The sequence below is a fragment of the Podarcis erhardii genome, assembly GCF_964252035.2.
Source record: "Podarcis erhardii genome assembly, chromosome: 3".
Classification (NCBI taxonomy): Eukaryota; Metazoa; Chordata; class Lepidosauria; order Squamata; family Lacertidae; genus Podarcis; species Podarcis erhardii.
In genome coordinates this window covers 98,463,719-98,487,006 of record NC_138507.1, presented here as the reverse complement: position 1 = coordinate 98,487,006, position 23,288 = coordinate 98,463,719, and the positions used below count along the sequence as shown (strand labels likewise).

The 23,288-nt window shown below is 40.5% G+C and overlaps 1 protein-coding gene across 1 annotated transcript; it reads right to left on the bottom strand.

Annotated features, from left to right (window-relative positions):
* Positions 1 to 1,850: 1,850 nt before the first annotated feature.
* NSL1 (NSL1 component of MIS12 kinetochore complex) lies at positions 1,851 to 23,281 on the bottom strand. Its single transcript, XM_081855007.1, has 6 exons — positions 22,992 to 23,281; positions 18,466 to 18,544; positions 15,879 to 16,009; positions 12,268 to 12,322; positions 4,489 to 4,556; positions 1,851 to 4,233 (listed from the first exon to the last, which is right to left on the bottom strand). The coding sequence occupies exons 1-6, from the start codon at positions 23,181 to 23,183 to the stop codon at positions 3,958 to 3,960; spliced, it is 801 nt and encodes a 266-aa protein (XP_081711133.1). The 5' UTR covers positions 23,184 to 23,281; the 3' UTR covers positions 1,851 to 3,957.
* Between the last annotated feature and the right edge of the window lie 7 nt (positions 23,282 to 23,288).

Below are 23,288 nucleotides of genomic sequence, written 5' to 3'. Positions count from 1 at the left end.
TCTTGTTTTTTCCTTACTGGTATGGGGTTGCCATTCTTGTAGAAGTCTGTTAGGTGGTGTAGGACTTTGGTCTGCCCAATTCTTACTTGGATGCTTTGGGATGCATAGTGGAATAATGCATTGTGAGCCAGGGTTATTAGTGAGGATGGGGACTGTTTTCCTGTTTTTCCTTTCCATGCTTTAAGCATAGACTGTGTCAGGGCTTCTTTTCCCCAGAGGGACCTCACGGGAACTCATTTCCAGCACCTCTCAGCTGGGGACCATTGCCATTCTAAGAGAACGAGGGAGGTGTTCATGGTGAGTTCTGCCACCTGTTTTTCTAGAAAAATAGCACTGGACTGCCTGAACATGTTTAAGCATTGTGGAGGTTTCCATTAGTTTGTTTTGAAGAAATGGGTACACTGAGGTGGGGGTGTTTCTGATTGTCTCCATGTACTGGAAACAACCTACATGTAGCTTGTTTCCTACTGGAAAACCTACATGTAATTCAACCAATTCTTGTTCACTGTGCTGACACGTGAAAGGAACTCAATATTGTTAGTACAATTATTCTCAATGGCATTTGACACCTATAGAGACTTGCGGCTGAGATCTAAGATTAATCCAAGTGAGTGTCTGCTTCTGCAATAGGGCTTCTCTTTTCTCTCCTCTACAGCCCCTCACATATCCCACATCTGTTCTGGGGGGACCCTTTAGAGCTGATTTTGAATACCTGCAGTGGGCTAGAGCAAGGGTAGGCAAACTAAGGCCCAGGGGCCAGATCTGGCCCAATCGCCTTCTCAATCTGGCCCGCAGACAGTCCAGGAATCGGCATGGTTTTACATGAGTAGAATGTGTCCTTTTATTTAAAATGCATCTTGGGGTTATTTGTGGGGCATAGGAATTCGTCGTCCCCCCCCCAAATATAGTCCGGCCCCCCTTAAGGTCTGAGGGACAATGGACCGGCCCACCGCTGAAAAAGTTTGCTGCCCCCTGGGCTAGAGGGAAGAGAAACCAAAAGTCTTGTGCTGTGCAGATGGTATCATGAGATGGAACTGTTCAGGTTATAATACTAATTTTATGCACAGATGAGGAGCATCTCCATTATGTCAGAAATAACTGACAAGTCATACTGCTCTTTTTCAAAATGAATGGGTGCACAACTACTTTTGGACCCCAAGTTGTTCTGTTTTAGGCATTTTGAAAACAGAATCAGAATAAGTAATTATTTCTCCTAATTGCAGAAAGACAAGAACAAAGAAAAGCACCTAGATTACCAAATACAGGTCCCAAAGCAAACCACAAAAACAATGTATTATTAATAAAATTATGGACAAGAGAAATTACTACAAGGAGGGAAATTACTATTATCTGTGTAATGACAGGACTGGTCGGTACTGAAAGTATGTTTAAATGATCATCCAAATGTAAAACGTAAAACTTCATAATGGGCGGATTTGAAACATGGCTGGGTTTTTAATATCTACTTTAAGGGATGCTTGTTAAGTTTTGCTCTGATCAACAGACCCCTATTCTCTAGAAATGTTTTGGACAGAGCTCCATTTCAAAAGAGATTTTCCATGTGGTATTGAGGGAAGAGAAACTCAAGCCAGCCACCTTGTATATGCATAACTAGTTTGCAGTTGTTTGGATCCTGACTATCCATTTCCTAATTTATAATGACAATTTCTTTATGCAAAAAAAGTAGCACCAAGTCCCACTGCATATAGCATTTCAGACGCACTTGAATTGCAACTGTTTTGAAAACATGACTCAGAACTGCTTTGCAAAAAAACCCAAAAAACTGGTAAAGCAAGCAAAAAAATGAGCATAAATCCAAACCAAAAATCCAGAAATCTCATTTTGATGAATGTGGTGTACAAAAAATGTATTTTATATACAAATATACATTTTACAAAGGAGACAAGGCAAGTGTACATGTTCACTGTGCAAGGCCTATTCCACAAGCACAATCTTTAAAAATAGAATTTCAAGAGCAGAGTTAAATATGTTTCTAAGGTGATGTTAAGTATGTTAGACATACTTAAGAGGAGACCTTTTTTCATTAATGGGCATGTCTAACGACTACCAACCATTCAGATACCACTCCTAGTATTTTGGCCAGACTGTTTAATGAATATTTTTTAAAAGAAACAGGATGGACTCCAACTAGGTCATATTTAGAGTAAACCCATTGAAATAAACATGATTAGCTTAAATCCATTGATTTTAATGAATCTACTCCAAATATGATTTAGATGGATTTACCCCACAATAATTAACATTGAGGCAAGCATTTTTCCTCCATTTTCAGGAAAAAAATGTAATTCTAAGTAAATTTCAACTTGGAAAAAAGAAAACAATACCTGATAATAACATTGATTTAGGTACTTCATAAATAAGCCTCACCAATGTAGTCTTGTTTTAAACTGTATATATATTGTTTCCGAAATGGTGGGAATTTCACAGGCAGGGGAAGCTAAGTAAGTGTAGTAATGTATGTACTAATGTACACACTGACCAAGCATTCTGTGGCAAAGCAAGCATGCATACAAGTCCTGTACCCCCAAATTCAAAATAGCTTTTTTACAGCTCTCCTTGAATATACGCTGCCAGGTTCAGAACAAACAATTCTGTTTCAGCTCACTCCACTCCTTTCAGCAGGCAGATGCAACTCAAAAGTACATTCCCCTCTGGCTTTAGGTGATCAGCAGTCGAACTGCCCATCAAGCAAGCACCATCTATGATCAGGCACTGTGTTCTAAAGAGACCCCTAAAAGAGGCCATCTCTTCCACTTTTTGTGAGAACGGCAAACAAAGATGTACTGGCAAGTTTGACAGAAAAGCAGCATGGCTCAAAATTAACTTATGAGAATTCTAGATTTATACTGTGATCTACATGGATTAGTAATCCTAAACCTTGTACGCTTGAGGTACAGATGAGGGCAGTACTCAAGAGACCATAAGAAGGTTAACGGCAGACGTATATACACACCATAATGAACACTGTCTCAAGATGTCACAATACATGCAAGCCAAGAATTCCCTTACAATTCCAAATGTTGCATATATTCCAGGTTACTTTTCAGGACAAAACAACACATCTGGTGGCAGACCTATGTTTTGGCACCTGCTTCGCCATTAAACATTTAAACAGTTTTGGAAGGAAGAAATGGTGGGCATGCAACAGATCCTTAGTCGTTTCCTCGCTTGCTATTCGTCCCCTACATAACCTTTGCCCAGCAGGAATCCTCAGTGCATTAGTTCTGTAACTAGGAGAAAAGCAGTTGGGAAAGGGAATGCAGAGGAGAAGACGCAAGTGTGGAATGGCTTAAACACTCCTGCCAACCTCCAAACTGGAGCCTTCCTCCATCACTTCCTAGATGTTTAGTGGAGACTGATTCTGCAACCAAACATCCAGTTCTGCCTGCACCTATCTCCTGATGTTCGCAACAAACCTGTGCAAATAAACTATATGCTGAAGCAATACTGACACACAATTGCAAACTGTTGCTGTGATCCACCAGCCCTTCTATGTCAAAAGACTTGGACGTTTGAAGCAGGGTTTTGTTTTTTTAGCTTTCTTCTTTGCTCCCCGTGGCATGGAGTCTTCTGCTTGAACTGAGCTTTACTAGAGCACAGCTTCCTGCTCGTACGCCCTGGAGATCCCTGACCATTCGGAAGTTGTAAGCAGCTCAAGACGTTGTAGCTGGATCAGTCTGCTATAATACAGCAAAAGTATAGCAGCCTCAGGTTTCAAAGAACAATGCTCAAAATTAGTAAGAAATGGTCCAGCGAAGTATTCAGAGCTATATGAGAGGACCCAACAACAAAACTCTGTAACTTCCAGTTAAGATCAGTTTGGTGGTATAGATTCCAGGCGACATCAATATTGATGCTTTTGCGAACCAGTCTATGTTTATGTGGACAGATTCAGGGGCAGGGGAGGCTACACAGTAGTCCCCCACAAAAAAGTTTTCATGTATCAAGATTAATTACCCCTGCTCGAAGTGGGTAGTGTTTCTGTGGGGAATAAGATCGTCTCTTTTTTTTCAGTAGAATGGAATTGTTGGTACCACTTTCTGGGGGTGTGACTTCCACTTGCGACAAAAGATCTTTGACTTCAATGTTATCCGCCTTTTTCACTTCTGAGCCAGAACAGATTTCTTGATGGAGTTTGCATAATCCCAAAGTTGGTTGCATAGACAATGCTTTTGAGAAACCCTCTGCTTTTTCTACAAGGGATGACAGAGACTGGGGTGGGGAGAACAAAACAGGTTTTAAGTTAGTGAAAAAGGAACAAGTATGAATTGCAGTACTGCAAACTCAACAACAGTCGGATTCAAAGATTAACGCACCCACCATGGATGCCAAAACCTTCACTGATACTGATTCACAATTTCAGCATTCATTTGCAAGGCTTCAGCACTGTTCTATGGCAATATCTGAAAATAAGTATAAATGCTCCTAGCTGATTGTGTAGCTCTTGCTTCCCCTTCCAGATCTTACCTTAAACGACTCTCCAATGTCCCTGGATGCAGTTTTTGTTGAAAGCCTCAAGTCGGCCATACGAGAATCTGCAAAGAAACAAAATGATTTCATATCCTATAAAAGGGAGAGAAAATTCATTTGCCCACAACAAAGTACAAAAAAAGGATTACAAGAGCACTATTACGGGTAGTCTCCACTATTTCACATCATTTTAAAATACTTTATTTCACTGAGAAAGCATCAAAAGTTTTTAGCATGAAGGAATGGTACCGAATAGGTTTCGGCAGTGATCTTTCTACACTGGCCAGATTACCGAACAATTTAAGAGGAAAAAAATCCATGAACATGTACAGGATGCATCTCTTGAAATTGAGCAAACTCCTATTCACTCAGCACATAAGTAAAGAAACAATGTGATATAGCAGTTCGAGAGTTGTACTAGACCAGGGGGATTTGAGTTGAGCCATGAAGTTGACTATGTATCCTTTAGCTGGTCACAGTATCTCGCCTGATTGCTGTGAGGATACAATGGACACACAGAGAGAGTCCGGGCTCCTTGGATAAAGAACTGGCTTAAAATGTAAGATATAAAATATACTGTATATAAAAAAATGAAAGCATGCTTGTACATGGCTATCTGTGATAAGTAACTATCATTTCCAGTTGACCAGACAGGAAACATTACAGACTGCTCACAGTCACAAATCACAAATGACTAGCCTAAGTACAATGTGGACAGGTGGGTTGATTCAAGTTTTTATGGGTTAGTAAATTATGTGGGTTTGTTTACAAGATTAGGCATAATAAAAAGTTTAGGTTTGTTTGTTTGCTTGCTTACTATTTGAAAACCCTCTGAAAAGATTCTCTGAGTCAAGCCTGTGATATTAAACTGTCATGTTATAAATCTAGGTTGCTTACTTCCTGCCTGAAATCATACTTTCTTTGCCATAAACACAAAGCTGCTTAATCCAGCTCTAGTATAACCTTTATTTATCTAGTACAACCCTAACTCTTCCCACCAGCTCATATAAGATCAGCACAAATAGCTAAGACTCACACAAATAACACAGATGGGAAGAGTTGGGGCCTGGTGCACACTTAATGTTCCCAACCCCTATAGTTATAATTCGTGGGTTGCCATTCTGATCTTAATTTGATTTTAAGCTGTATTTTAATCAATTGTTCGATTTTTGTGTTTTTAATGTATTGCGTGTTTTGATGTTAGCCTTCCTGAGCCCGGTCCTGGCTGGGGAGGGCTTGGTATAAATAATAATAATAATAATAATAATAATAATAATAATAATAATAATAATAATATTTATTTATTTAAAGCTTTTAAAACTGAAAAGGGGGAAATGTTAATTGAGTTCCACTAAATTTCTAGCTGCGATGGAACAGAATTGTAAAGACTGCTTCACAATTATGGTTGTGGTTTTTCTTCATTACTAGAGATCATTTAAAGGTAAAGGTAAAGGGATCCCTGACCATTAGGTCCAGTCGTGGCTGACTCTGGGGTTGTGGTGCTCATCTCGCTTTATTGGCCGAGGGAGCCGGCGTACAGGTCATGTGGCCAGCATGACTAAGCCTCTTCTGGCGAACCAGAGCAGTGCACGGAAACGCCGTTTACCTTCCCGCCGGAGCGGTACCTATTTATCTACTTGCACTTTGACATGCTTTCGAACTATTAATTTGGCAGGAGCAGGGACCGAGCAATGGGAGCTCACCCCGTCGCGGGGATTCGAACCGCCGACCTTCTGACTGGCAAGCCCTCTAGGCTCAGTGGTTTAACCCACAGCGCCACCCGCGTACCAGAGATCATTTATAAGTGCATAATTACTACATGTACAACACATAACAGGCACAGAGGACCTAAACTCAAAACATGTACATAGGAGAAAACTGAGTAATGCATAAAATAACTTGTGCCCCAGAGAGCATTCAATCCAAGCACCATTTCAAATTTCCCTGTGAAGTGGCCTGTTACTACTGTGCAGGTTAAATTACCATATGAACAAGGCAAATACAATTCTTGCAAAAGGCCCCTCACATGATTTCACTCAGGCAGAGAGAAGTCATGCAATCAGGCCCCTGGGGAAATAGGTATTGGTTCCTAAAGATATGAACCAAGGCTAAGAGAATTATTTCTACTAGCAATGCAATTTATGCAAATCAGATTGCCCCATTTGCAATATTGGGTCAGCTTGCCTTTTATGTGGAAAGTGTGTTTGCATCAGGAAGCCTCCTAAAGCACCGACGCATGTTTGTAAGCTTGAGGTGAACAGGTGCTGGGAACTCTGATCTACAGAGGTTCCTCAGCACATGTCCGCTGAGTGTTTACAAATGCACACTTTGCACTTAACGTTGTTAATGCTGCAAACACGTTTGCAGCACAAAATGTGAATCAGCTCTGACTCATGAATACCCTTTCCCAATTCGCAGAGTAACTTGCGAGAGCAGTTCTGTGAGCAAATGCTGGGGGAGGCATCCTCAAGTGGCAGAGATTGTGGTAAAGAGAAGGGGCAAGCATCACAAAACAACCCCCGAAATACAGCCACCAGCTGCAGCCCAGGACACTAAGCAACAACATTTGCATTGTCAACTGGTAGACAAATGGATTTCGCACAACCCCCTTGAGAAGGCAAACCTTTGCAGTTTTCTTTGCAGGCAAATGTAAGCCTGGGCGCTTGCTGTTTTTTTGGATAACAGCTGCCCTGTTCAACAGAAATCAAGACGATTGCCATAATTGCAACGGGCTCTTTTCTTAAAGGCCCTCAGCAGCGTTTTGTGGATTTGGTGCATTATTGTGCTGAATCTTGCCCTTTCAACAGGGTGGACCATTTCTCTGAATCCATGAACAGGCTCATGAACAAAAAATGTTCGTGCCTCAAGACTCCCCAAACGATTTGGCAGTTTCCCAGCTAGCTGGGGGACTGCACAGCTCGCTCAGCTGACCTCAGCAAAAGCAAAAGCATGCAAGAAGTTCCAGCTCAGCCCTAGTTTTCACTTTGTGAAGTTGCAACTATATGCTTTCCTGTCAACAGAAACCTAGCAAGTGAAAAAAAGCTAAGCCAGAAACAAAGAAGTGGAAATCCCACCTGCTGCAAAACAAGAACTTTCACTGTTGGGTCAAACTCAGGAAGAAATAAGAAATTATAAGAAATGTGATGATTACGTTAAAAGCATTAAAAAAAAGTTGATATTGTTGTAATAATAAAAAGAAAATGAAATTAGCTAGAAATGACTCCTTGAGTACTTTCCCATACATTAAAAGTGCTAACACAGAAAGAATTGACACAAAGGTAACACTTCACTCAAGAAAGAATACTAGGAGTAGCAAACTTATAAAGACAATCTGCAGTCTACTAGCAGTGGAGAAGGCAGACAGGACATAATCTATGTGGGACTTAAATTAAATGAAGGATTAACATCGGAATGGTTTATTGACTAACTAAGAAATGCAATGTGATATTAGATGATCAGCACTTCGTGAAATTCAGAGCATTGGAAGTCACCCAAAGATATATAATTTGGCATTTATATTTGGCTTTCTTGATTGTACTGTAACTTGGAATGTTTTAATGTCGTTTTTATTGGATTATTAAAATGGAAAACTTAATAAATATTATTTAAAAAAGAAAATCTATGTGGGAATAAAAGCCACCCTAAGGAGCGTTCGCCTGTGATCCCTTGCTCAAAGGTACAATGGTTTTCCAATAAGGAGCCTTGATAGGACAATACAACGTAGTTACCTTGTGGGCAAGTGTGCCACAATTCCCCCACAAGTTCTGAGCCAGAAAACAGCAACAGTTACTGGAGTTTGACAGACTGGCTCCATGTGTCTGGGAGGTTGCCACAGAGTTGGAGTGCCCTATTAGGTCAGCTCACATCTTCTGATAGTCCTCTGTGAATTGGGCAGGCGGGCCAGGATTGCATGGTTTTTGCACCCCAGAATTTATGTGGGAGAATTAATGATGATGATGATGATAATAATTTATTATTTGTACCCCGCCCATCTGGCTGGGTTTCCCCAGCCACTCTGGGTGGCTTCCAACAAAGATTAAAAATACATTAAAATGTCACACATTAAAAACTTCCCCGAACATGGCTGCCTTCAGATATCTTCTAAATGTCAGGTAGTTGTTTATCTCTTTACAATCCTGCCAATGATCTTCATACCTTTTCTCTTCAGCTTCAGCTGTCTTATTGAACACCTGCATGACACCACTACTCGTACCACCTTCAAACCCTTCATCTGAAACATACACCCATTCTTCATCCATTTACCCCTGCCTCTATCTCCATTATTTTTCTCTGTCCCTCCTGCTCCTCAATAAGCTACTCCTGTACTCCTCAAGGCATGTTGTACGTTACAAACTCCAGCTCACCCACGAGCCGCTTGAGTGAACTTATACACCTTTAGGTGCCAGGCAAAAACATTCCTTTTTAACCAGGCCTTTGGTTGATTTGATTGACATCCTATGCCTTTTAAAATGTGGGTTTTTACGAGGGGTATTGGGTTGTTGTTTTTATTTTGATTATGTATTTTGTGGTTTTATATTTTGATTTTATTCTGTGAACCGCCCTGAGACCTCCAGGTATAGGGCAGTATGTAAATTAAATTAAATAAAAAAATATTCCTTCTTCTCCTCAGTTTTCAATCTGAAAAGTGGGACCACTAATAACAGGAGCTGCAGCAAGCTAGAGCAGCAGTGGGCAGACTTCAGGATTACAAGATCTACTAGGTATTTTTCTAGCAACCCAAGATCCACATACTTGAAGCTGGAGCAAGATTGAATAATGTAGAGCAAAACAATTTGTTGTCAGTACCAGAACTGAATAAATCTCCCACTGCTTCCAGACAGAAATCCACTCCTTGTTATCTCAAGCTTTCTTCATTTTAGCAATATATAACTTAGGGTAGCAGCAGCATGTTCAAGGGATCATTTTGTTGCTACTATTGTTAAACAGTTGGGTGCTGGACATTCTTGCCCATCACTGCAGAGACTGAAGTACCTGTCTATCTTGGCTAGAAACTGGAGTACAAGTTTATTACAAACAACTAAAGGTTGCGAACCTCTCAGAGGCATCCGCCTGGCCTCTTTTGAACACAGAGAACTGCATCATCTGAACTGATCCAGCCCAACAGTTCCTATATGATATGATACGCTGGAGAGATTGTTACTTGACAGTATATTAAAGGTGCTTGATATTTAGTAACAGAAATACGTTCATGGCTTTCAAAGCACAGGGAAATGAAAAAAGGAAATGAGAGGTAGTGAGTAATCTAAATATCTTTGGTTTCTGGCCACCAGCTACTAAACAGGGATGCATGAACATCCCAGAAACTATGCAAATAAACACTTTGAACACAGTGCATAATTCTGTACGATATTTTTTGTTAGTAATTTGTATTTCTGCTCTGCTAAGACATAAAGTTAAGAAGCACTCACTGCTGGGCACTGTCTGTGATATGCAAAAAAGGACTCAAGCTTGTTACTAAAGCATATTTATAGTTCTTTTCATTTTGAAAGTTATTCACAATTCTTCTAAATACTCATCCTTACAATACTTTGCAAGTTAAATAATTAATATTGACTTTTTACTGGTGAGAGACAAAGAGTCTTGCCTCAAGTCACCCAGTGAGTCCACAGGATTAATGCAGTTTGTACGCAACTTCTGGAAACATGTGCAACTTGCTAGCACAAATGCACCCAAAGCCAGATATGGGGGTGGGAGTGGGGATCCTTTGCTGCACAGGAAGCAGCAGCTCCTCTAAGCCAGAAAAAATGTCACCAGAACTCAACCCAAATTTGATGGGGGAAAACTTTATATTTGTCTAAATCAGAGGTTCTCAAAGGGCAGAGGATGGCAAGGGTGGCGAGAAGATTCAAGGACAATCAAAGACACATTTAAACATTTCAGTGTAGTATGCATACACAACCAGGAGCAGTATCCATGCCTTTATTCAACAGCATTGGCTATTCTTCTACAGTTCTCCACGACTTAATTTTGTGAACAGGGATTTTCAAATCTGACAAATATGAAAGATCAGAAAAGAGAAAGGCTTCTTTGTGTTGATGAGGAGATGAGAGTGAGTTTGCCTCAAATTAGACCTAATCTAAATGAGATTACCCGGAAAAAAACAGCTCAAGCATGGAGTTTGTGTACATACTTAAGGTACATCTGTAATAAGCTTGTTTATAATTATATATTGGGAATGATTCATGTTCTTATTTAGCTGCATTGTCCTATACTTTCTGGATGCCCCATGATCATGTTATAAAGTAGTTGTGTTCTATGCTACAAATCAAGCATTGCTAGGAGTTGTTTCCTTTTGTTTTCCAATGCTTTTCTTATCAATAAAAATAATTGGTGTGGGGCGAGCAATTTTTTATTCTCTGGCCAGAGAAAAAAGTTTGAGAACCCCTGGTCTAAATTAAGGGCGTGTTTAACAAAGTGTTAATGATAATCACCTGCTGGGGTGTCAGAATTTACACCATCTACTAACCAGAATTCACACACAATCTACTAACCAAGAAGATAGATTGTAGCTCAGTGGTATCACAATGCTTTGCATGCAATGTCCGAACATCCCAGACTCAATGCTGAGAATCCCAGAACAAGTAGCAGGGGATGGGAAAGACCTCTGCCAAAGATTCTGGACAGTTGCTGTCAATAAGTGGAGCAAGTAAGTGGACAAAGAATTTGGCCTGGCATAAGGCAGAGACTGCTATGCTCCTAGCCTGTGTTCCTGTTTAGTGCCCTACTTGAAGAGTTTTGAAATGAAAAGCCGTGCCTCTGAAGAACAGAACATGGGCTAGAAAAAAGGGGCAGAATGACTGCACTGGAACAGTAGTCAAAGTGCTCCGAAATGTCAATGGCTTGAAGAGCTGCAGCCAAATTGCTGACTGGGGCTTGTTTTACAATTGCTCCACTGGATACCAGTGTGTTTCTAGGCACAATTCAGAGTTGGTGTCCAGAAAGGGCTGGTGCTATGATGTTTTTATTGTAATGATCTGTATGTCATATATCTATATCTATGTATCCATATCCATCCATCCATCCATCCATCTATCTATCTACACACACAGATACACACACACTACATATATATAGAATATATATATATATTCTATTAATGTTTAATTGTTTTTTAATGATTGCTTTTTATCTAGGTTTTTAGCTCTTTTCTATTTTAGCTATAAGCCGCCTTGCGTCCCTGTCAAGGAAAAAGGCGGGATATAAATAAATATTATTATAACACTAACAACAATTACCACAGCCTCTAAGGAGCTTAGCACAGTAAAAACAACAAAGAGATGGTTTCCCAAACATTTAAATAAATTAAAATATTTAAACAAAGCCACTACTGCCCACAGAGAATAAACAAGAGGCTTCAGTGACTTAACGTATTTATTATGGCGTTAGCTTCATGGACTAGAGTCCAAGTCAGGTGTAACAGCTAAACTGGCAGGTACACACACACACACAGATAGAGAGAGAAAAATAAACCCCTACAACTGTGTGTATATATGCCTACCAATTACGATAACACTTCTTGCATCCAATGATATGGACTCTAGTCCATGAAGCTTATGCCTTAATAAATGTGCTATTTGCACTGTTTTTTAAGCAATAGATTAACATGGCTATCTGGAAAAGAGTGAACAGAGCAGTAAGTGTTTTAAATTGTAACTGTTGAGAATATGAAAAAGTGCAGCATTTTATTTTTATTTTTGCAATGGTGACATTTTCAGGCTAGCATTAAACGATAATTTCATCATTTCAAACCATTACCTTGAGAAGGTTCTGCTTTTATCTCTTGATGATTCGCAAGAGGTCGATAGCAACCCTGTATGAACAAATATATTATTTTTTTTATTTTTTTTTAATAAATATTTATTAAAGTTTTTGAATATGAATGCACAAATAATAAACAATCTTACTTCTGTCACAAACATAGTTTCATCACTTTTTTGGACTCCCTCGCATCTCCCGCTCCCATTTACATCGTTAAAAGGTTTTTCCAAACAAATTATCAACTTGTTTACAATCTCGTGTCCACTCATTCAAATATAATCTAGCAATTCTTCCAAAAAAATTTATATTTTCTTTAGTCTCACTTATCATCAAATAAATCTAATTTAGTGGTGGCCAATTTTTTATAATCTAGCATCCTTCTTAACATTCAACCAAATTACAATGTTTTTGTAGATACATCTTAAATTTCTTCCAGTCTTCCTCAATCTTCTCTTCTCCCAGGTCTCGGATTCTGCCAGTCATCTCGGCCAGTTGCATATAGTCCATCAGCTGCATCTGCCACTCTTCCAGTGTGGGTAGATCTTGAGTTTTCCAGTTTTTTGCGATGAGTATCCTTGCTGCCGTTGTTGCATACATAAAGAATGTTTGGTCCTTCTTTAGCACCTTCTGGCCGACAATACCCAGAAGGAAGGCCTCTGGTTTCTTAGTGAAGGTATACTTAAATACCTTTTTCAGCTCATTATATATCATTTCCCAGAAGGCCTTCACCTTAGGGCATGTCCACCAGAGGTGAAAGAATGTTCCTTCATTTTCTTTACATTTCCAACATTTATTATCAGACAAATGGTATATTTTGGCAAGTTTAACTGGGGTCATGTACCATCTATATATCATTTTCATTACATTTTCCTTCAGAGCATTACATGCGGTGAAGTTCAGCCCAGTGGTCCACAACCTTTCCCAATCCTCAAACATAATGTTATGCCCAATGTCCTGCGCCCACTTTATCATAGCCGATTTAACCATTTCGTCTTGTGTATTCCATTTTAACAGCAAGTTATACATTCTAGATAGTACCTTAGTCTTTGGTTCTAACAATTCTGTTTCTAACTTCGATTTCTCCACCTGGAACCCTAACTTTTTGTCATTTTTAAAAACTTCTTTAATCTGAGCGTAATGTAACCAGTCTCGCACTTTATCCTTCATTTTCTCCAAACTCTGCAATTTCCAATTGTCTCCATCTTTTTCTAATATTTCCCAATATTTTGGCCATTTGGCCTTCATATTGGGTCTTTTTCGGGCCTTAGCTTCCAGAGGTGAAAGCCACCTTGGAGTTTTATTTTCCAATAAGTCTTTATATTTTGTCCAGACGTTAAACACTGCTTTCCTGACAATATGGTTCCTAAAGGCCTTATTGATCTTAACTTTGTCATACCATAAGTATGCATGCCAACCAAAAGCATTGTTAAAACCTTCCAGGTCCAGTACGTCAGTGTCTTCAAGAAGTAGCCAGTCTTTTAGCCAGCAGAAAGCTGCGGCTTCATAGTACAACTTTAAGTCTGGCAGGGCAAAGCCCCCTCTTTCTTTCGCATCTGTTAATATCTTAAACTTAATTCTGGGCTTTTTGCCCTGCCAGACAAATTTAGATATATCTTTCTGCCACTTCCGGAAGCACTCCGTTTTGTCCACAATCTGTAGCGTTTGAAACAAAAATAACATTTTTGGCAATACATTCATCTTAATAGCAGCAATTCGGCCTGAACAAATATATTATTTAAAACCTCCATTGCTAAGTATTTGGCTTGCTTTGAGTTTTATTAAGCTTACAACAGGACATCATTCACAACTGAGAGTGTCTGATTCTTTTTGTATGGAAAATGGAGAATTGAATTCATTCTGATAGGCATACAGTAGGATTATCCAACAGCATCCAGCATTCTTGTTCCAGTACAAAGAAGTACCAAAAGCAGTTCCATTTTCCTCATTTATCTAGACTGCCTAAATACAGTGGTACCTCTGGTTACGTACTTAATTCGTTCCAGAGGTCCGTTCTTAACCTGAAACTGTTCTTAACCTGAAGCACCACTTTAGCTAATGGGGCCTCCCGCTGCCGCCGTAGCACGATTTCTGTTCTCATCCTGAAGCAAAGTTCTTAACCCGAGGTACTATTTCTGGGTTAGTGGAGTCTGTAACCTGAAGCGTATGTAACCTGAAGCGTATGCAACCCAAGGTACCACTGTACTGCCATGATAATACACTTGAAATTTTAACCTGAACTATCAAACAATTGCATTCTCAAATTCTAATGCAATTTAGAAGAATGACCAAACACTGCCCTCTGCTGCTAGGCTTAGGAAGTGGCACAAAAAACTAAGTGAATGTAAGAGCAGCCTGCTAAATTAGGCCAACAGTCCTTATAGTCCAGCATCCTTTTCTCACAGTGGCCAATCAGATGCCAGATGGAAGCCCATAAGCAAGACCTGAGAGCACGGTCACTTTCCCCACTTGTGTTTCTTGGCAAGTGGTATTCATTCAGCGGCATTCTGCCTCCAACAGTGGAAGGTGAACATCATAACTAGTAACCACTGATAGCTTTACTGTATGTCACCTCCTTCTCTCTTAAAATAAAAGTAAAAATCAGAAACCAGTGCAGGCATCTTTTCTGTCCCACAGATCACTTCTTTGTCACCAAGATTTGACGACACAGTTGTGCACTATCTCATGCACACTAGAGCCTGTTGTAAGAGGCACACAGAATCTGAGCTTTCAACACGTGCTGATAAAATAAAAAATACAGAGTGGAAACGGGGAAAGCTTTTCTTTACTGAAAAGTAGCTTGCACACAGCTGGCATCTGAGAGGTTAAAATAGTTGCAGCAGGAAAACAGTAAGGAACAGAAGACACAGTGCAGCTAGGAACTATCTATTCATTATTATGTCCATCTGGTAAACTTAAATTTGATGGCATTTCACTAAATACATTCTTGAGAGCAACATTTAGGCAAATATGCTCACTAGTGGAAAACCTGCAGGATGGGTGCAAGGAGCAGAATCAGATACTGTGATAGTTTATAACTCATCAATACCTTCAATTTAAGGATTCGACTCAGCACTTAATGGCAAAGTTGGAACTAATGTTTATACACTTTGCACTTTTAAAAATCAGACTCAGGATGGAAGGACTGATGTGCCCCAAGAAGATGAAGAGAAAGAGAAATTAATTGCAACCATATCCTGGACATGCTAAACCATATCTTTGGCCCTATGTGCACTACCAAAAGTGGTGTCACTTCACACTTGATATCAGTACAACATTTTTCCCCCAAGAAGCATTTAACATATTCTGGTGGTACAAAAAAAAAACCCTTGCATTGAAAAACCAGTTTTAAAGGTATTATTCTAAAATACATTTGTAGGGCAAGTGTGCACTCAGCACAAACTTCATCAATCCTTACAGCAATTGTTGACATGATCTCCCTAATTGGAGTACAGCGAAATTAAGGGAGAGGAATTCATGTAGTCTAAAAGCTAGAATTTACATTTTCTTTCTAACATTCAAAAGTATCTGCTGGCCTACTCATAAGCAACAGATGAACAACATTCTTCTTTTGAAATGAATCAAGTGAACTAAGAATTAAGGATACTCACCAATAACTCTTGCTTTCTTTTAAGTGCTTGGACCACATGCACTTGAATTTTTCTGGGATACTGATTGCGTTTGGATGCCACCTCCACTATTAACTCATCAAGCTGATCTTCAAGGAGTTTGATATCCGTATCTAATTCACAAGACAGATATGAATATACGGTATGTAAAATTATTTGGACAATCTATGTGAAAGTCTTGTTTGCAATATCTCTGAAAAAAAATGTTTCCTCTTCCAAGCCCAGTGGTCTTAAAGATCCCCCAAGGAGCTTTGAGAAATGCGTGGCTAAGGTATCACCCCACCCCATTCCCTGAGAAACACACAAGGATACCTTCAGTTACCAGGTAAGAACTAAAAATTGAAAGATGTATTATACAGTGGTACCTTGGTTTAAGAACAGCTTAGTTTATGAACAACTTGGATTAAGAACGCAGCAAACCTGGAAGTAGGTGTTTTGGTTTGTGAACTTTGCCTTGGAAACAGAGTATGTTGAGTGTGTTCCATTTGTAAACTGAGTCTCATGTTGCTATGGGAAAGCACGCCTTGGTTTAAGAATGCTTTGGTTTAAGAACGGACTTCCGGAACGGATTAAGTTCGTAAACCAAGGTACCACTGTACTTGAATCCATCTTGATCAGGGATATGTGGAACTATGAATCATAGAGTTGGAAGGGATGCAGGTCAAACCGTCCAACTACTTGCTCAATGCAGGAGGCATCCCTGACAGTTGGCTCTTTAGCCTCAGGCCAGATACCTCCAGAGTAGGATAGTCCATCACCTCTCAAGGTGGCCTGTTCCACTGTTGAACAGCTTTTGAACACTGTTGAACTACTCTGAGAAAGGTTCTACTAATGTGCAGCAGAAATCTGCTTCCCTAAAATTTCCACCCATTGGTTCTAGTCCTGTGCCTTGGAGCAAAGATGCAATTCTGCTCCATCTAAAGAACATCAAAAGAGCCTGCTGGATTAGGCCAATGGTCCATTTAGTCCAGCATGCTATTCTCACACTGGCTCACCAGATGCCTGTGGTAAGCACACAAGCTAGACCTGAACACCCTCCTCTCCTGCTGCTTTCAGCAACTGGTATTCAGAATCATTACTACCTCCATCTGTGGAGGCAGAGCATAGCCTTCTGTATGACAACTTGTCAAATGCTTGAAAGACTGCTGTCATGCGTGTCTCCTCTGCAACCCTTTATCTTCTCCTCTTCAGGCTAAACATAATGAATCATTTCAACTGCTCCTCATAGGGATTTGGTTTGGTTTCCAGATCCTTCACCATCTTGTTTGCCTTCCACTGAGAACACTCCAAATGGTCAATGCCCTCCTTGAAACTGTGGTACCCAGAACTAGAAAAAGTACTCTAGGTTTGATCTGATCAGCACAGTATAAAGCAGAGAAGGATCAGAGAAGATGGATACACCAAGTTGTTGAACTGCGCAACTTCAGGTACAATTAAAGGTGGAGTTCACAACTACCAAAATGCTGTAACTGCTAATTGGGGTGGTGAGGGAACTGGAGCAGAAAGGTATCTACCTCATCTGACTAGAAAACAACAGCTTCAAAAGGGAGATGCCATCAAAGTAAGTTGCATTAAACACACACACACACACCCCCTAGTGACAGCAAAGTTTTAAGCCAAAGGCATTTCTTGTTCCCAACAGGTGGTAGCAGGTTCATAGCAACAAGTGATTAAATTAAGACAGCAAAACTTTTAGCTGTACTTCCATTCTAAAAACCAGGCATCTAATTTAGAAGATTTACTCAAAAACTAAAATTATTTGCAAAATTACTGCCTAAAGAAATGGCTAACAGACCAGCTTCTAGGTAAGGAAGATGCATAAAGCACAAAGAGCATTTATTATTATATAAGCCAGAATCTACTTCCTCTAGTTCACAAATCTATGGCATAATAAGCTTGTTTGCCTTTTAGATGCCACAAGACTTTTTGTTGATTTTGCTGCAAAAGACTAACTTGGCTATCCCTCTTAAATGGAGGTACTGCTACTGCCAAGGATGTATTTTGAGCATCCTCTGCTGGACAAACATGGTAACACCAAAAAAAAGAAAATCCTGGGAAAAGGAAGTTTTGGGGGCTTTTTTACTCCTACAAATAGTCCAAATAAAGTAATAACAAAACCTGACAATATTTTTAAAAAACACAAACTTATTATTATTATTAACATTGTATTGTACAATTGATGATAAAAGAATATCAAAAGATCCATCAATTGCACACACAAAATTAATGCAACTTCCCCGCAGATGTTTCTATTGCTTCAGGTACACTTAAAAATTATAAAAAGTTATTTTTGAAGTGTGGCAGCTTACAGATATCGTTTTGCCTCACCTAAAAATATGGTTCCCAACCACTGTTAGAAACTCAAGATATTTAAGCTAGGTGCCAAATGGCACCTTAAACCTGGGTTGCGGTTGCCACAACAAAATGTCTATTCGCCAGGGGACTGGTATATTAAAAGGCACCTGCAGGTGCCCTCTGTTCATACATTTCTTGGGGATCATAGGCAGAAGACTAAAACATAAATAAGTCAGCACAGAAATAAGAAAAATATATTCAAAAGTTCACATACCATTTTGAGGGTCATCTGATGACTCCTGCCATGGGAGTCCGTTAACAGTAATATTCTCTTGTACAGCTGTTTCGAAGTTCTGTAGAAAATGTATACATCAGAACTCTTAAAAATGCTAATTAATCTACTGATGCAATATAACACTCAATAACCTACCTTATTCTGTCACCTTTTTTTCCTACTTCTAGTAGTAGCCAGCTATGGAGAAAAGCTGGCTCACATCACTCTGGAGACAGAGGCTGCGATGGACAGGCCTTGGGTCTGCCTCCTGGTAACCCAACAACCAGTGGGAGATGGCTAGTAGTTCAGCCACTCAGGAAAGAGTGTGTGGAATAGATGCTTACACTTAACAGTCCGAAAGGGACAGGGACCTGGGTTTCAGGTAAGGGACTTTCTGTTTTGGTGGGCAGAAGGAATCTCTGGTTATTTGAGTGGACTTAAGTTTTATCTGTCAGTGGAAACAGACAATCTTTGGGCACACAAAGATCTACCAGAGGGGAAGGTTGGGCTATAGGAAAAGCAGGAAGTGTTTCATGTATACAGTGGTGCCCCGCAAGACGAATGCCTCGCAAGACGCAAAACCCGCTAGATGAAAGGGTTTCCGTTTTTGAGGCGCTTCGCTTGAGAGCCAGTGCTTGAGAGCCAGTGTGGTGTAGTGGTTAAGAGCGGTAGTCTTGTAATCTGGGGAACCGGGTCCGAGTCTCCGCTCCTCCACATGCAGCTGCTGGGTGACCTTGGGCCAGTCACACTTCTCTGAAGTCTCTCAGCCCCACTCACCTCACAGAGTGTTTGTTGTGGGGGAGGAAGGGAAAGGAGAATGTTAGCCGCTTTGAGACTCCTGAAGGGGAGTGAAAGGCGGGATATCAAATCCAAACTCTTCTTCTTCTTCTTCTTCGCAAGACGAATTTCCCTATGGGCTTGCTTCGCAAGACGAAAACGTCTTGCGAGTCTTGCAATTTTTTCGCTTTTTTCTCCCTTTTTCTAAGCCGCTAAGCCGCTAATAGCCGCTTAGCCACTAAGCCGCTAATAGCGCTAATCCGCTAAGCTGCTAATAGGGTTGCTTCGCAAGATGAAAAAACCGCAAGACAAAGAGACTCGCAGAACGGATTCTTTTCGTCTTGTGAGGCACCACTGTAGCGTAAAACAATAACCATTCTAGAAAGAATTTCTCTGCCCAGTTACAGTATGGAAGTGTTAAGATAGTTATTAACCATCTCTGTTGAGAGTGTCTATTTGAAACAAAGTATTGTGCCTTGCAAAAGTAACCACTAAGCTATAACCTCTTTATGTGTAGACAAATAAACTTCCTGTTTTGTTTTAAAAGTGCCTCATTCTTTCTTAGTTCTTCTGGGCAAGGACTGAGTGGTCAGAGTCCCTTCACAAGCATGCTTCCACAAACAGTTAAATCAAAGTCCCTGCTGTGGGACTACAGAGAGGATTTAACCAAAGAACACACACAAATAGCAGGCATGTTATCCAGCACCCATCCTAAGTGAGGATGTCTGTCACAGAGACCCCCCCCACCCAATAATAGGCCAGCAGTACCATAGGAAAAGGCCTTCATAAACAGATAAGGCTGAACAGAGAATCTATTTCACATCCTTTTTACAACCAATTCACACAGACTCAGAAGAATGACCCAAAACATTTTGGAGCAAAAAATAATGCAAACAGTGCCTTTATGTTGGTAAGGGGGAAATATTAGGGGAAACAGCAGAGAGAAGTAGAGACAGAAGTAAACACAGAAAAAATATGTGACTATTTCAGCTGAAGTAACATTTGGATTGTTGCATCCAAACTTGGGAAACTGTTGTTTGTTTAAAGCTGAAGCTAGATGAGGAGGGGGGTTTAAAAAAAACTTCCTTTTAATCTTCACAAAACATTCTGTGAAAAGCAAAAGGCAGTATTTCTCCCAGCTGTGAAAAGACACAGTGCGCGCTCTCTCTCTCTCTCTCTCTCTCTGTGTGTGTGTGTGAGAGAGAGAGAGAGAGAGAGATGTGTATGTTTGCATGTATGAAAGTGTGTATGTGTGAGACTGTGTGTGCTATATGTGTGGTCTATATATGGGGAGGGGGACCATTCCACTGCTTTTTCAAATTAAACCATAGTTTATTTTAAACTGGCATAAAGTTACAGTACATGCAAATCATGCCAATGTTACTTCACCAGCCTAGGACTCAGCACATATACCATGCCTAGGCAATTTTTAAGCACCAGGTCAAATGCTTCCCCTCCCCACAAAAAAAGTTTGATAAGCTTATGCTTTTCCTGCCTTTCTCAGGTTACAAAAACAAGGATGCCATGGCAGGAATGGTCCTCATCTCCATGCAAAGGTAATGTTCAGCTCTATTTTTAAGGCACAAGGTAGTCTGCATCATTTGTGGTTTAACATTCTATTTTAAACTTTTTTTTAGACTATAACATACTTCAGTTCACTCTGAAGAGAAAAAATACAACCCTGTAATATGGCGATAGTCCTGGCCTAGTCAATACGTCTGCTGCAAGAATCACAAAGGCTGCACTCCTAAAATAACCTACTAAGCCAGGTTTAAACCTCATTTAACTCAATTGGACTTCCAAATAAACATGTATACTTTCACTGTAATACACTGTATGTGAACAACCTTAAATATTTAGAAAAAGCAATTTTTTAATAGAATTATACAATAGCCATCTATAATATCACTATTTTAACCAGATCCTGGAACCATGAAAATTTACAGGGGCTGTTTTTCCTAGTACTGAAAGAAGGACTCATGAAACTTCAGCCACTGAATTATAACTTCATTCATTTCCAGAATTAATGTTATATATTGGGTTAACCTTAACAGGCCACCTTCACCCATATGAGCCTTCAAGCGCCTTATGATCAGCATCAAAGGTCCTGGTCTCTGACCTGTTTGCCCTGGAAATCTATTTGACAGGTACCAAGGACAGCACCTCAGTACTTTCTCAATTGCAGCACCCTACCTGTGGAATATCCTCCCTGGGGAGGTCTGATGGGCTCCCTTTCTTGAGAACCTTGTTATTCAAACAAGCATTTTCTGTATGTTTTCTGGTTTCATCCATGTTCATACTGTTTTAGTATTACTGGTTGATTATGGTCAAAATTATGTATTTAAATATTTATACACTTATCTAATTCCCTCCCTATCTATATCTTTGGCTGATTTTACAGAAATCAGGAATTATTGCAAATACAAAGATAAACCAAACTCCTTTGTTAATCTTTTTAGGAATAATGGGTGAATCAAATCAACATGTAACTCATCAGGAGATAATGACGTTTTTGTTGGTCGCTGCTAATTTAGAAATTGCTAAATGCTGGTGCTCTGCAGCAGGCCTTTCAAGAAATTCCTGGTACTCACAGGTATGGTCTTGCCAGAGTCAAGATGAGTCCTCTATACTTTTACACCTGGCATCCATTAATCTCCTTATGAGATGAGAAACAAGAAATCAAGACTGGAACTCAGTTTTGGCACATCTCAGGTGGGCACCACTGCCATTACAGGGGTACCTTGGGTTAAGTACTTAATTCGTCCTGGAGGTCTGTTCTTAACCTGAAACTGTTCTTAACCTGAAGCACCACTTTAGCTAATGGGGCCTCCTGCTGCCGCCGCGCCGCCGGAACATGTTTTCTGTTCTCATCCTGAAGCAAAGTTCTTAACCCAAGGTACTATTTCTGGGTTAGCGGAGTCTGTAACCTGAAGCGTATGTAACCCGAGGTACCACTGTATAGCAGAACAAGGAAGGCGTTCATGGCGAGTTCCAGCACCTCTTTTTCTAGAAAAACACCACTGCCTCAGAGGAAACATCTGGAGAGACTTATTGGGTCAGAGCCTTTAACATGCATCTAAGCCATGGTTCTAATTTTAAGCTGCCAATATGCTTCCCCTGTTCCCACCTCAAAAAATGACAAGGCTAGCTGCTGTTGTGGTTTACTGCATTTAAAATTATATTTAAGGAAACGGCTGGAGCAGTGATGTTTGTATTGCAATGATTTGTTTCTCTTTCATCTTAAAGCCGCCTTGACAAAAAGGCAGAATAAATACAGTGGTACCTCGGGTTAAGTACTTAATTCGTTCCGGATGTCCGTTCTTAACCTGAAGCACCACTTTAGATAATGGGGCCTCCTGCTGCCGCCGCGCCACCGAAGCACGATTTCTGTTCTCATCCTGAAGCAAAGTTCTTAACCTGAAGCACTATTTCTGGGTTAGCGGAGTGTGTAACCTGAAGCGTATGTAACCTGAAGCGTATGTAACTCGACGTACCACTGTAATAATAACACTTTATTATATATGGAAAAGTAATAGTTTTTTAAAAAGAAACTATTGCACCAGACATCTCAGCACCACAGAACAAGGCTTCACAAGCAATTCAATGACATTCAATGGAGAGAAATGATTTTGGATCTGATACGCCTTAGAAACTGGGCAACCCGCGCCGCCCGAAACCCAGAAAGCTGCGGTTGTGTTTTTTTTTGGGGGGGGGGTCGTGTGGGCCTCCCCCTTCCCGGCCGCCCTTACCCAGATCGCTTCCCCCACGGCCTGCTCCAAGCTCTCGGCCTCCACCGGCTGGCCCTCCCCGAGCTTCCGCACGAAAGGCTGGCAGTAGCCCAGCAACTCGGCCGCCTGGCGCCGCGAGCAGCACCGCACCCGGCAGTCCCGAGGGGAAGCAGCAGCAGCAGCAGCCGGCGGCGGCGGCGGCGCCTCCTCCATCTCGGCCTGCCTTTTTCCCGCTCTCTCGGAGAAACCGTTCGTCGATTTTTTTTATCTCCCTCCCTCACCCGGAAGCAGTGCTAAGCCGAGCCGTATTGAAAGGCG

Bases quoted from the DNA above. Each gene is read 5' to 3' on its own strand.
- NSL1 (XM_081855007.1), bottom strand. From the start codon at position 23,183: ATGGAGGAGGCGCCGCCGCCGCCGCCGGCTGCTGCTGCTGCTGCTTCC. The intron at 4,557-12,267 runs GTAATGGTTTGA...GTTTCTTTGCAG, and splicing joins AAAAGCAGAACCTTCTCAAG to ATTCTCGTATGGCCGACTTG. The intron at 4,234-4,488 runs GTAAGATCTGGA...TCCCCACCCCAG, and splicing joins ACATTGGAGAGTCGTTTAAG to TCTCTGTCATCCCTTGTAGA.